The 13,974-nt window shown below is 46.2% G+C and overlaps 1 protein-coding gene across 1 annotated transcript in view; it reads left to right on the top strand.

Moving 5' to 3' along the window:
• Window positions 1-13,974, top strand: part of XPO5 (exportin 5) — a 51,798-nt gene that overhangs the window by 19,077 nt on the left and 18,747 nt on the right. Inside the window, exons 13-23 of the mRNA XM_082252011.1 lie at window positions 1,110-1,238; window positions 1,373-1,488; window positions 2,758-2,913; window positions 3,979-4,014; window positions 5,911-6,000; window positions 6,259-6,455; window positions 6,533-6,632; window positions 11,267-11,448; window positions 13,048-13,148; window positions 13,230-13,326; window positions 13,401-13,547. Coding sequence (XP_082108137.1) covers window positions 1,110-1,238; window positions 1,373-1,488; window positions 2,758-2,913; window positions 3,979-4,014; window positions 5,911-6,000; window positions 6,259-6,455; window positions 6,533-6,632; window positions 11,267-11,448; window positions 13,048-13,148; window positions 13,230-13,326; window positions 13,401-13,547 — 1,351 coding nt within the window. The remainder of the gene's footprint in view (window positions 1-1,109; window positions 1,239-1,372; window positions 1,489-2,757; window positions 2,914-3,978; window positions 4,015-5,910; window positions 6,001-6,258; window positions 6,456-6,532; window positions 6,633-11,266; window positions 11,449-13,047; window positions 13,149-13,229; window positions 13,327-13,400; window positions 13,548-13,974) is intronic.

Here is a 13,974-nt window from a genome sequence, read left to right on the forward strand (position 1 = left end):
AGTGGGGGGTCCTTTCTGCGCCGGTCAGTAAAGGTGGGTTAGGGGGGGGTCCTTTCTGCTCCGGTCAGTAAAAGTGAGTTAGTTAGGGGGTTCCTTTCTGCTCCCAGTCAGTAAAGGCGGGTTATTGGGGGTGGGGGTCCATTTTGCTCCAGTAAGTAAAAATGGGTCAGTGGAAGGGGGTCCTTTCTGCTCCAGTCAATAAAGATGGGTTAGTTAGGGGGTTCGTTTCTACTCCACTCAGTAAAGGTGGGTTAGTGGAAGGGGGGGTCCTTTCTGCTCAAGTCAGTAATGGTAAGTTAGTGGGGGGGTCCTTTCTGCTTCAGTCTGTAAAGGTGGGTTATTGGGGGTGTCCTTTTTGCTCCTGTCAGTGGAGAGAGGATAATGGGTAGTCCTTTCTGCACCAGTCAATAGAGGGGGGAATAATGGGGTATCCTTTCTGCTCTGTATGGATAGTGCTGCTCCACTCAGTAAAGTTGGATTAGTGGGGGGTCCTTTCTGCATCTGTCAGTAAAGGGTGGGTTAGTGGGGGGTCCTTTCTGCTCTTGTCAATGGAAATAGCATAGTGGGAAGTCCTTTCTGCACCGGTCAATAGAGGGGGAATAATGGGGTATCCTTTCTGCTCTGTGGGGATTGTGCTGCTCCACTCAGTAGAGGTGGGTTTGTGGGGTGTCCTTTCTGCACCAGTCAGTAAAGGTGGGGTTAATGGGGTGTCCTTTCAATAGAGGGGATAGTGCTGCTCCAAGTTTGTAGAGGGTAAATGCCCCCCCCCCCCCCATCATTAGAAAAGAGTGGGATTTTGTTTGTCCTTGGGACAGTAAGAGGGGGGGAGGTTAGTGGGTGTTTTACACCCCAGTAAGTGGAGGGGGGGATACCAGGATGCCCCTATTCCTCTGGTCAGTGGAGGGTGGGAGGGATAGTTGGTATTTGCCCTGTAATGGAAGGGTGGGGGGAGTGTATTGTCCTTTCTGCTCTAGTTAGTAGAGGGGGAATAGTGTCTGGTCAATGAGAGGGTTGGGGATAGTGGGAAGTTTGGGGGGAGGATTTCCATAGTTTATGAATCTTGTCCCCATGTTGGATTTAGTTGTAGTTTTCCCTGTTTTATGACTCAGATTTCAAAGCAATGATGGGGGATGTGATGAGACAGGCGTGCCGTTTGAATCCTCATGCCAGCTTTCACATGGCTGCCGAATGGCTTCAGTTCCAACTTTCTGCTCCGCTGGACCCAGGACCAAATAGCTGTGAGTAGTGAACACTGGAGGTGTGGTGTGTTTTGTTGCTGGTCAGTCTGTGTGAGCCATGTGTGGATCCAATGTGCTGTGATCCCTTACATCTCACCAGCTGTGTATGGTGACATTTGTGTTTTGTATTGCAGCCAAAGCAGGAGAAGGACTGTGCACCCTCTTGTCACCCTCATACATACAGTGGGAAGCCATGACGTTTTTCTGCGAGTGTGTCATCAACCAGGTCGTACGAGTGCTCCGGAAAGAGGTGAGATGACGGTCAGGTCCCTGTACGCGGCTTACAGTTTATGGAGTGTCTCACATTCCTGCTCAGGTTGTTGCCTGCAGTGTAACCGGTTTTTGGCTATTTGGGGGGGGGTATCTTGGAACCTTTTTACCGACTATTGTAAAAATAATACATGCTAGTTTACCCCATTGCTTTTTTAAGTTTCTTCCTGAGCAATGCTGTGACGTTATTTGGAATCTGGCACTTCTGGGTGAATAGGAATACCTGGGAATTTGACCCCCGAGATATGGGGCGCACCAGGGAATCTGACCCCTGGGATATGGGGCGCACTAGGGAATCTGACCCCCGGGATATGGGGCGCACTAGGGAATCTGACCCCCGGGATATGGGGCGCACTAGGGAATCTGACCCTCGGGGTTGGGCGCACCAGGAAATCTGACCCTCGGGGTTGGGCGCACTAGGGAATTTGACCCTCGGGATTGGACGCACTAGGGAATCTGACCCTTTGGATTGGACGCACTAGGGAATCTGACCCTCGGGGTTGGGCGCACCAGGGAATCTGACCCTCGGGGTTGGGCGCACCAGGGAATCTGACCCTCGGGGTTGGGCGCACCAGGGAATCTGACCCTCGGGGTTGGGCGCACCAGGGAATCTGACCCTCGGGGTTGGGCGTACCAGGGAATCTGACCCTCGGGATATGGGGCGCACCAGGGAATCTGACCCTCGGGATATGGGGCGCACCAGGGAATCTGACCCTCGGGATATGGGGCGCACCAGGGAATCTGACCCTCGGGATATGGGGCGCACCAGGGAATCTGACCCTCGGGATATGGGGCGCACCAGGGAATCTGACCCTCGGGATATGGGGCGCACCAGGGAATCTGACCCTCGGGATATGGGGCGCACCAGGGAATCTGACCCTCGGGATATGGGGCGCACCAGGGAATCTGACCCTCGGGATATGGGGCGCACCAGGGAATCTGACCCTCGGGATATGGGGCGCACCAGGGAATCTGACCCTCGGGATATGGGGCGCACCAGGGAATCTGACCCTCGGGATATGGGGCGCACCAGGGAATCTGACCCTCGGGATATGGGGCGCACCAGGGAATCTGACCCCTGGGATATGGGGCGCCCCAGGGAATCTGACCCCCGGGGTTGGGCGCCCCAGGGAATCTGACCCCCGGGGTTGGGCGCCCCAGGGAATTTTACACTCAAACTTGGGAAATAGGTAGTGATAAAGCTGAATCTCTGACTTGGTTTCCATCTTCCTTCCATCTTTTCTCCTAGGATCTGCCTGTCACTAAGGGTGTGGAGCTTCTCCAAGCTGTTCTCAGCTATCAGACCAAGGACCCCCTGATCCTGTCCTGCCTCCTCACCAACCTCTCTGCACTCTTCCCGTTCGTGCGCTATATGAACGGTTTCATGCCTAGTGTTCTAACCAAGGTGAGTGCATTCTTGTCACGTGACTCTCCCCCACCTATTCTGAGCTGCGATTTATCTCCTATGAGGCTCTGGCTAATTTTCACACTGCTGCCTTCCCTCTGAAAATGCTGTTTGCCTGGCTTCATAGTCCTGGAACCAGAGTGCAGCAAATAAAAACTGGGTTAAAGTCCTAATTTCTAGTCTGTTATCCTTTTTCAGACTCAAGTGATTGAAACTGTTGTCAGTATGACAGCCAGGCAAATGTAATTTTCACAAGATTTCAGAAATTTGTTTTTTCTTATGTCAGGTTTCTTTTAAAATATAAGTGTGCATTTCATATTTCCCAGGTGTAGACAGAAGGTGGCGCTCTCTAGAGGCAGACTAGCTGGAAGTTTATGTAGCACATTGCTTCTGTGCTACAAAGTAATTTCATTCACAGGTGTGCTCTGTATTCATAATACACAGAGTAAGTTGGTGGAGGGCCCTGCGCCCCCCCTCCCCCTTTCCTGAACCCTGGTCCCTATGCCTCTGTATAGAGAATCACTTAGGCTGGCCATACACGATACAATTTTCTTACAATTTTCTATGTAGTACGAAGGCCTGCCTAATTAGATACAAGTGAAAGTGTTGTTTAGCTTTGACCTCATAGTATGTGGTTTGTGGTAAATCTAACAGAAAATTGTACAACAAAAGTTGAACATGTATGGCCAGCCTTAAGCTGGATACACACTATCCAACTTTTGTGGTTAGATTTCCTTCAGATTTACCTTTTCTATTTAGTGCAAGGGCCGGCCTGATTGCATACAAATTGAAAGTGTTTAGGTTTGACCTCATATTATATGGTTTTGGTAAATCTAAAGGAAAAAGTCTTCAGAAAATCTTATAGTGTGTATGGCCCATTAGAGAGAGACAGTCCAAAAGTGAGCAGTAACAGGGTTTCTTACATTTTTATAGAAATGACCAGAATAAATGACCTCTTTTTAGAGGCTGGGAAGGCAAAACATCAGCAGAAAAACCTCCATCTATAATGGAAGGATTTCTTTTTAAAATTCTTGTGATTAACCCCGTCTTTTCTCATGTTCACAGCTTTTCTCTGCTGTCACCTTTGAGCTGAACAATAAGGTAATGATCATGTAAAAAATGCTGATTATATTGCACTCTCTAGCTCTGTAATTTTATTTTTCTTGTGCTCTGATGTTATATATAGTCTGCTCATAGTGGAGATCGAGATGAACGGGTTGAAAATCCGACCCATTAAAAAAAAAAAAAAAAAATTATATATATATATATATATATATATATATATATATATATATATATATATATATATATATATATATATATATATATATATATATATATATATATATATATATATATATTTTTTTTTTTTTTTTTATGGGTCGGATTTCAGTTGGCCACTTATTAACCACTTAAGCCCTGGAGGATTTGGCTGCTGAAAGACCAGGGCCTATTTTGCGATTCGGCACTGCGTGACTTTAACGGACAATTGCGCGGTCGTGCGACGCTGTACCTTAACGAATTTGACGTCCTTTTTTTCCCACAAACAGAGCTTTCTTTTGGTGGTATTTGATCACCTGTGCGATTTTTTTTTTTTTTTATCATGCGCTATAAACAAAAAAAAGCGTCAATTTTGCAAAAATAACAATATTTTTCACATTCTTTTTTATATGAAATTCCCCAAAAAAAATGTAAACAAAATTTTTTGAAATTTTCGGCCAATTTGTTTTCTTCTACATATGTTTGTAAAAAAAATACTAACTAAGAGAAAGATTTCTGTAATTTTTGGTGTTTTTTTTTTTTTTTTTTTAACGTAGGTCTACGTCATCAGACGTTATCCAGCCACTTTGCCGCAGTAGTGCTCGAGTGAGCAGATGGCAAGTGGTTAAAATTCTCCATAGGCAACGCTTTAAAGCTGAGGTAAAGTCTGCTTTAAAATTTGTTTTTTAAGGCCCCCCCCAGGGGGGTATACCATAATGTGATAGTATGCACAGCATATTCGTACATTATGGCAGACTTACCTGTCATATGGTGTCCTCCAGAGTTGCGGTGGGATCGATCCGCCAGGCCCCCGGTGCTTCCATCTTCGTCCGGTCTTCCTTCCAGGTCCCATGCCTTCAGCTACTTGATAGGCCAGGCCGCAAAAACCTCACTCCCGCGCATGCCCATGGGGAGTCACATCGCCGCGGCATGGATCAGGGCCGTAAATTTTCGCTGAGCTGCTCATGCAGGGCTCAGTGAACATAACAGCTGACAGGCAGGAGGATCATTTTATGGCAGCCATTTGCTTACAAATCAACTTTACTTCCACGTCAAAATAACTTTATTGCTATCATAAGGGATGAACAACATTCCTTGTGACCACATGGGCAATGGTAAGTCCTCTTTCTGGAGAGATCTGGGGTCTATTAGACCCCATTCTCCCCTCTGGCCTCAATACAGCACAAATCGGTCTGATTGGTTGCTTTTTTGGGCGCTAACGGCCAGGTAAACAAAGAGGTGGAACTGGAGGGGAGGACATGCTCGTCGCTCCCGGTTTCTCGGGTCACAGAGAGAGAGGAACAAAGTCCGTCCCTCTCTCTGCCGATCCTGCCAGGCACATCGCTCCCGGGCTCTATCAGATGGCAAAAGGCGGCGGCCAGAGGGGGGTGGGGACCCCCTTTTTGCCACCCGAAGAAGCTATTGGGTGGCTATTTACCCACTTGGATCACTTCTGCTAAAAACTGAATCGCCGACTGAAAAATTCAATACCGGGATGATGCCCGTAGTTGCTGAGATCATCCTGGTATAACTACTTCATCCCGTTAGTTATAAGTGGGTGTGAAGTAGTTAGGGTTTGTTTAAAAGAAGCATTTCGGTGCTTGAGGGCCCCTTGTTCATAAGGGCAATATAAAAATATCAAATGTTTGATTATAAGGGTCAATCCCATTCTGAATTGAAGTATTCTTGTTTCTGTAATCTTCCCATGTAGTCCATTTAACTGTTCTTGTCCTCTAGGGCCCCAGGACCCGCTCAGTAAAGGGCGTCCGCCGCCACGCCTGTGCTTCCATTATCAAGATTTGCCGCGATACCCCGGAACTGGTTCTGGTAAGTTGGTGTGGTTCATGAGGATTGGGTATGGTGATAGTTGGCGCTGATTTGTAAACCATGTATTTGTATTATCACATGACAAGAACCCATTTGGCGAGCTAGTTCTGATAAGTCTGTGTTTGGCTATATGGACTGGGTGTGGAGAGGGGTGGCATGGTTTATCATATGATGGAACCCCTAAGCGGCCAATTTTAGTTATGGCATGCTATGGGCTCACAACATTTTCTGCTAACTTCCCGTATCCTCATCCTTCAGCCTCACTTCAACCTCCTGAGCTCACACGCCATGCTCCTATTTATGGATGAGCATCTCACTCAGATGGAGAAATATTCCATGCTGGAAGCCCAGGTGATGATCAGCAACCACTTCAACAACTACGAGAAGCAGAGAGACTTCCTGGCGCAGTTGCTGAGTCCGGCCACCTCTGTCTGGTCATCCCAGGAAACACAAAGGTGAGCGAATTCAGTGTACGAAAACAGCGTTCTTTAGAAATTACAGGTGCTGATGATTTAAAATTCTGTCCCTACAGAGCCATCTCCTCCCCAGATGAATTAATTTCTTACGTGGGAGCTGAAATCTTGAAAGGACTGGAGGAAGAGGAGAGCCCTTGCCAAGCTAACCGCTCTCAGGTTAGTGCCCGCTGCCTGCTGTGGCCCACTGTCCTTTGTGACATGCAGCCAGGTTGATGCCCACTGGACCACTATTGGCGCTTTTCCACTGCATGGAACCGAACGGTACGGCTCGCTTTTGTGCTTTTCCACTGCTGGTACCGCATGGTACGGTGTTGGAACGGTTCGGTACGGTACGGCGACGCTTTTCCACTGCATGGAACCGAACGGTATGGCTCTCAAAAACAGTACCACCTCGATTGTGGTTCCAACAGGTACCATACCGGTACCATATCCCACAATCCTTTGCATGCAGTCACTACCAGCCACTGATTGGTCAGAGAATCCCACCCACGCCGTTGTTATCCCACCCACTTAACTTTAGTACTACTTTAGTGGAAAAGCAAACCGTACCGTACCGAACAGTTCCAACACCGTACCATGCGGTACCAGCAGTGGAAAAGCAAACCGGGCCAAGCAGAGCCGAGTAGAGCCGAGCCGGTACTTGCAGTGGAAAAGTGCCATATGACCCACTATCAGGTTAATTTCCACTATGACCTGCTGCCTGGCTAGTGCCCGTTATGACCTTCTGTCACGTTAGAGCCCACTGTCCGCTATGTCTCAGGTGAGTACCTGCTGCTAGGCTAGCACCCACTGCCCAGTTTTGCTCCCTCTCAGGTGAGTGCTTACTGTCTGCTTGCTATTGGCCAAAAGCCTTTCTTCAAGCGGTAGTTAACTCTTCCAATCAGGCTTACCTGTAGGTACAATAAATATCTCCTAAGCGTGCATCATGTAGGAGATATTCACATCGGCATTAGCCGATGGTGTCAGTCGTGAATGCGCAGTGATGCTCTGCATTCAGGGCACACAGAATGCTGTTGAATGCAGAGCACCATGCTGCAGCCGGGGCTCCCTCACAGAGGGACATCATCACTGCCCTGGTTATTTAAACGGCCAGTGCCCGTGAACCCAGAAGGAAGCCCAGGTGAAGATGAAAGCTCCAGGGGAGCCGTGACAGTGCTGCACTGGAGGGTTCCTGTGCAGGTGGGTGTGTCATAATGTGCTAGTATTCGGTGCATACTAGCACATGATGAGATAAATGGGTTGGGGGGGACCCGATTTTTATTTTTTTTTGTTGGCCGTTTACTTCCGCTTTCACTGTCCATCCACACTTTGTATGATCGGAATGAGGTCCACTTATAGGATGATTTTTAAAATGGATATTTTTTTTTTGTCCGCAAAAAGCACCCCAAACTAATAGCTGGTTTAAATTGTATAGAAGTATAAATTGCAGCTTATCTCAATTGTACAACATGGCACACGTAAACCCTGAGCCGTAGGTTGCTACCTTCAGGTAAGTGCGCACTGGCACAAAGCTGTGCCAATAACACTCTTACAGCCCCACTCCACGAGTCCTCAGTTTTTCCTAGTATCCTTCGGTGATGGACCGTTTCTTTACAGTAGAGGAGGTTTCTATGCTTAAAGTGGTTCTAAAGGCAGAAGTTTTTTTTTTTTTTTTTTTTTTTTTTTTTTACCTTAATGCATTCTCAACATTAAGGTAAAAAACCTTCTGGGGTGCATCCCCCCCCCCCCCTTATACTTACCTGAGCCCCATCTCGTTCCAGCGATGTGCATGAGAGCAACGGCTCTCCTGGGTCTCTTCTCTCCTCATTGGCTCACATAGCAGCAGGAGCCATTGGCTCCCTCTGATGTCAATCAGTCAGTGAGCCAATAAGGAGACAGCGAGGGGCTGAGCCAAGCCGCGCTCTGTATTTGAATAGACGATGTCCATTCACAGGAGCGTGGCTCGGACGTGAGCCTGCTCGAGTGCCCCCAAAGCAAGAGCGGGTGGGAGGAGCCAGGACCACCGGCATGGGACTAAAAAAGAAGAGGATCAGGGCTTCTCTATGAAAAACCATTGCACAGAGCAGGTAAGTATAACATGTTTGTTATTAAAAATAAAATGCAACCTTTTGAATCACTTTAACCAGCTTATTTTATTATTACTTCTTCAATCAACTCCTCATTGCCTTCTACTATAGAAATAGGAGCAGTGTATCCGTAACCTTGGGAACCGTACCTGTCCCTCAATCTGTGGGGACAGCGGTCTGTAGTTTTGCTTCAACCATTGAACCCTGTATGGGGGCCTTTCTTGGCACTGCGTATAATTTTGTCAAAAAAAAAACGCCCCAAACTAATGACTGCTTTTGAATTACATACAGTGAGGAAAATAATTATTTGATCCCCTGCAGATATTGTACGTCCACCCACTTACAAAGAAATTAAGGGTCTATAATTTTTATCATAGATGTATTTTAAATGAAAGAGACAGAATATCAACCAAAAATCCAGAAACACACATGATACAAATGTTCTAAATTGAGTTGCAGTTCAGTGAGTGAAATAAGTATTTCATCACCAAGCAAAACATGACTTAGTAGTTGGTGGAGAAATCCTTGTTGGCAATCACAGAGGTAAGACATTTCTTGTAGTTGGTGACCAGGTTTTCACACCTCTCGAGGGATTTTGGTCCACTCTTCTTTACAGATCTTCTCTAAATCCTTAAGGTTTCTTGGCTGTCGCTTGGCAACTTGAAGTTTCAGCTCCCTCCATAAATGTTCTATAGGATAAAGGTCTGGAGACTGGCTAGGCCACTCCATGACCTTAAAGTGGAGTTCCACCCTAAAATTAAACTTACCTCCATCTTCTCGCTCCGGGTCACCTGAAAAACAAATGGATAATCGCAATTTTTTTTTTACTTACCTCGTATAGAAGAAAATATACTTACCTTACTTCCTTCTTCCTCCCCTCGGCGGCCACGGCCCGTCGTCACTTCCTGGCTTTGCAATGATTCCTGGGAGCTGAACGTCATCGCTCCCAGGAATCAATGCGCCTGCACCGGCCCCGACGTCAGTTCCGGGGCGTGCGCGTCATTCCCTTCTAAACAGCTTCTGGGCATGTCCAGAAGCTGTGGAGGGATGACGCGCGCGCACCAGAAGTGACGGCGGGGCCGGTGCAGTGCATCGTGGGACCGAAGAAGACAGAAGAGGATGCAGAAGAGGATCGCGCTGGCTTCAAGCTGCCCACACCTGAGATGGCAGCGCTGGACAATACTTTTTCAAGGTAAGTATTTCTGCTAAAAGGTAAGTGCAACCCGGGACAGATCAGAGGCTAGCCATTGTGGAATGTACTAGCCCTGACTGTCCCAGGGGTATTTTTATTAAAAAAAAGTATTCCCAGGGTTGAACTCCGCTTTTAAACCACTCCTCTGTTGCCTTGGTGGAATGTTTTGCATCATTGTCATGCCGGAAGACCCATCCAAGACCTATCTTCAGTGTTCTGGATGAGGGAAGAAGGTTCTCATCCAAGATATTACAATACATGGCCTTATCCTCTCAATGCGGCAAAGTCGTCCTGTACCTTTAGCAGTTAAACAGCCCCAAAGCATAATGTTTCCACCTCCCGTGTTAACTGTAGGGATGGTGTTCTTAGGGTCCTAGTCAGCATTTTTCTTCCTCCCAAACACGGCGAGTCGAGTTAATGCCAAAACGGCTCAATTTTGGTCTCCTCTGACCACAGAACTTTCTCTCAATCCTTCTCTGAATCATTTAGATGTTCATTGGCATGACTGTACATGTGCCTTCTTGAGGACAGGGACTTAGCATGTTTAAAATACACCTATGATAAAAAATTATGGACCCTTCATTTATTTGTAAGTGGGCAAATTTACAAAATCTGCAGCGCTTTAAATAATTTCCCCACCGTACATACATCCGCTTTTTCCTTTGCAGTATATTTCCTCAATCCATGGTAGATGCCGCCCTTGCTTTCCACCTCCTGGATTCCGTGCACCTCGCTATTGTCCCCCCTCCAGAGTTGTATAAAGTACTCGAAACCCATACTTGAGTAAAAGTACAAGTGCTCGATCAAAAAGTGACTTGAGTAGAAGTGGAAGTGCTTGATCAAAAAGTGACTTGAGTAGAAGTACTAAAGTATTCAACATTTTTTGTACTTAAGTATTGCAAGTAGTTTTTTTTTAAAAAATTGCTACTGAAGTACTGAAAGTAAAAGTACCAGTAGTTTTGAAAAATAAATTGCTACTCAAGTACTGAAAGTAAAAGAACAAGTACTGTGTTATGTAGTTATTAAAGAAAGAAGTCAAAAGTTTGAACATCATATTGTTTTTTAATATTTCAAATGCAGCTTTTATTTATACATACAGTAGCATTTATTTTCGTATGCGCTGATAATACACATGTTTTGAGCTTCATGAAACCTGCCATCTACTGTTCTGGCAGTGGTAATTTTTATAATAGTAACGAGTAACTATGCAGCACAAAAAAAAAAAATATCGGAGTAGAAGTATTGAAATCATCGAAAAAATGTAGTGAAGTAAAAGTGGAAGTAGGAGAAAAAAATTCTACTCTAGGAAAGTACAAATACCGCCTTTCGGTACTTAAGTACAGTAGTGAAGTAGTTCTACTTAGTTACTATACATCTCTGCCCCCCTCCTTCCTTGTTATCCACCCCTGAACTGACCTTTCCCTAATTCCTGCTCAGAATGATGGGCTTATGATGACTCCGCACTCATACACTTGATAATGTCCCTCCATGGTCATCTCTCATGTATCTGTCTGCGTGTTTTGTGTTGACAGCTGAGTTTGTGCTTGTATGCGGTGGAAGGGGTGCTACGAAGAGCCCGGTGGCCCAGTGACCTAGAGGCAGCAAAAGCTGGCGGATTTGTTGTTAGTTACACTCAAGATGGAAACCCCATTTTCTGCAACCCCTGCAGCGAGCAGGCGCTCAAACTTCTAGACAGCATCTTCTCCTTGGTGCGGTAAGAGACTGCGGTATTTCTCAATGCTGTATATACAGCCAGAGGCATCCTCCTTGCATGCTTGTTCTATGGTAGTGAAGTCGGGATGAAGATGTGTGAGTTTCTTATTTAAAGCAGTGGTTCTCAACTCCGGTCCTCGGGACCCACCAACAGGCCAGGTTTGCAAGATAACTAAATTACATCACAGGTGATCTCATTTGCTGCTCAGTGATTGTGGTATTCTAGTCTGCATCCCCCAAGGTAATACTTAAAATCTGGCCTGTTAGTGGGTCCCGAGGACCGGAATTGAGAACCACTGTTTTAAAGAACTCAATACTGAATACCGGCAATTTGGAAAACAAGGTAGATCCGTTTTTATTTTTCATGCGCATAAAAATAAGTACAGAGCTCAGATCGAGCAAATCTGCCTCATGTCTCAAAATCCACAAAGACATTAGAACATGAACTTTTTATAGTAATGAATATGTATGAAGCATAGGTGTGTTCTGGGCTGGTCCGAGGTGTCATCCAATCAACGTCCACTTCTTCTTATGGTAAATTAACAGTTAATTAAGTCTTTTCAGCATGTGACTGGCTCATATGTGGGGCTGTTTGCAATCTCACTGGTAAGAACCGGTTTGGTCATTGACCGCTGTATTCTCCATATGGAAGTCTTGTCCTGTTATCTCTCAAGGTCTTCCTTCTGTAGAAACAAGAAACACAAACTCCCCTTTCATGCAGGTGAGGGGGATGGGGGCCTCTAACAAGAACATTCACTAGAAATAGGTTCATCATAAAGCATCACTCTAACTACTGCGATTTTATATAAAGTATTAAATCTATCTACATTTCTAGGTTCACATATAGATATATCTGCGGCTACATTTAGTGAAAGATTCCTGACCCTGACTCAGCCCATTCTTCCAACAGGATGGCAACCTAGAGTTTGCACATTTAAAGACAAACTATAGCCAAACTGTCTCACCAAGTCCTATAGAAATGAATGGGAGTCATGACACACGTACCGAATGTTGGCCGAACGATCGGCCATCTTTTGTCCGGTGCTGTTTTGTAGGTTGAAAAGTGCTAAAGACCGCACACAAATTTTGTCGGCCAACAACAACCGACTGCAGAAGTGATGTCATGTGATGGTTAACTTTCCGTGTTTTTTTTCTTCTCTGAGCATGCCCAGTCTTGCTCATCTGCTTTTTGTCGGCCGAAATCTGTACTGACTGACGAACAATCGGCCGTTCTTTGTTGTCCTACAAAAATTTTAAAGCCTGCACAGCAGATTTTGTTCGGCCGAAAAGTCGCAGTCGGTTGTCGGAAGCATCATACTAACAAGCCGACAATCGGCCGATCGGACGTTGGCCGAATATTTACGGCCGACAATCGGTACGTGTGTACGGGCCTTTAAAGGGCAAATTGAAGTTTACTTACAGAGTGAGTTGTGTGCCTGCAGAGGCACGAGAGAAGCTTTAATCTGGTTGACAGGTCCTCTTTAATTGATCATTCCTCATACATATGCCTCTCTCCTCTAAATAATTTCCTTCCCAAAGTGCCCCTAACCTCTGTCCAGCCTTATTCACTGACCCCATACAACGTTTTTCGTCTTCTTAGGACATTCAACAATCTCTACCTGCCAGAGGTTGTCCAGAAGATGGGCGATTTCTATGCCAAGTGTTTGGACATGATGGAGATGGAGAAGAAGTGCATCTTGGGTAAGTTTCCGGGCCTATGATAGTTGTGTGCAGAGATTTATTTGTGTCATTTCACTCCCTGATGTTGTATTCCACTTGTAGGGTTGACCCAGCCCGTCATGGACACGTATGACGTCCCTGTGTATCGGAGCGCCGAGGAGAGGATGCAGGGCTTCTTCTGCTCCATGTATGACAGCTGGTGAGTCCTGCTCTGCCCCAGCTACATGTTCTGTTCCTGATGTCGGAGTTCTCATTAATCTCTCCTCATTCTAGTTACCAGGTTTTGGGAAACCTTGGACCATCCATGTCGCAGGACTTTTATTCTATCCCAGACCTGGCCACTCGTCTGGTTAATTCAGCATTCTGCAATCTCAGCAACGTTCCGGACTTCCGTCTAAGAGCCATGCTACATATCCTTCAGTGCTGGGGAGAATGGGGGATGGAATTAGGCCCTGACGCATGGAGGAGAGGGTGGAAGGAGTGATGTGGGCATTAGCACTTGTATAACAAAGGATGATATACACTCATCGGCCACTTTATTAGGTACACCTTGCTAGTACTGGGTTGGACCCCCTTTTGCCTTCATTCTTCATGGCATAGATTCAATAAGGTGTTGGAAACATTCCTGAGATTTTGCTCCATAGTGACATGATAACATCACACAGTTGCTGCAGATTTGTCAGCTGCACGTTCATGATGTGAATCTCCTGTTCCACCACATGCCTCGGCATTCCTCACCTTCCCAATGCAATCTCCTTACTTTCACTCGGCTCCTCCTGTGTCCTTCCTTTCAAAAGGCCCGCCTCTGGCCGGCGGCCCGCCTCCCGGTGATGTCACTACTACTACG

Source organism: Pelophylax lessonae (genome assembly GCF_965119305.1).
Source record: "Pelophylax lessonae genome assembly, chromosome: 3".
NCBI classification, from domain to species: Eukaryota; Metazoa; Chordata; class Amphibia; order Anura; family Ranidae; genus Pelophylax; species Pelophylax lessonae.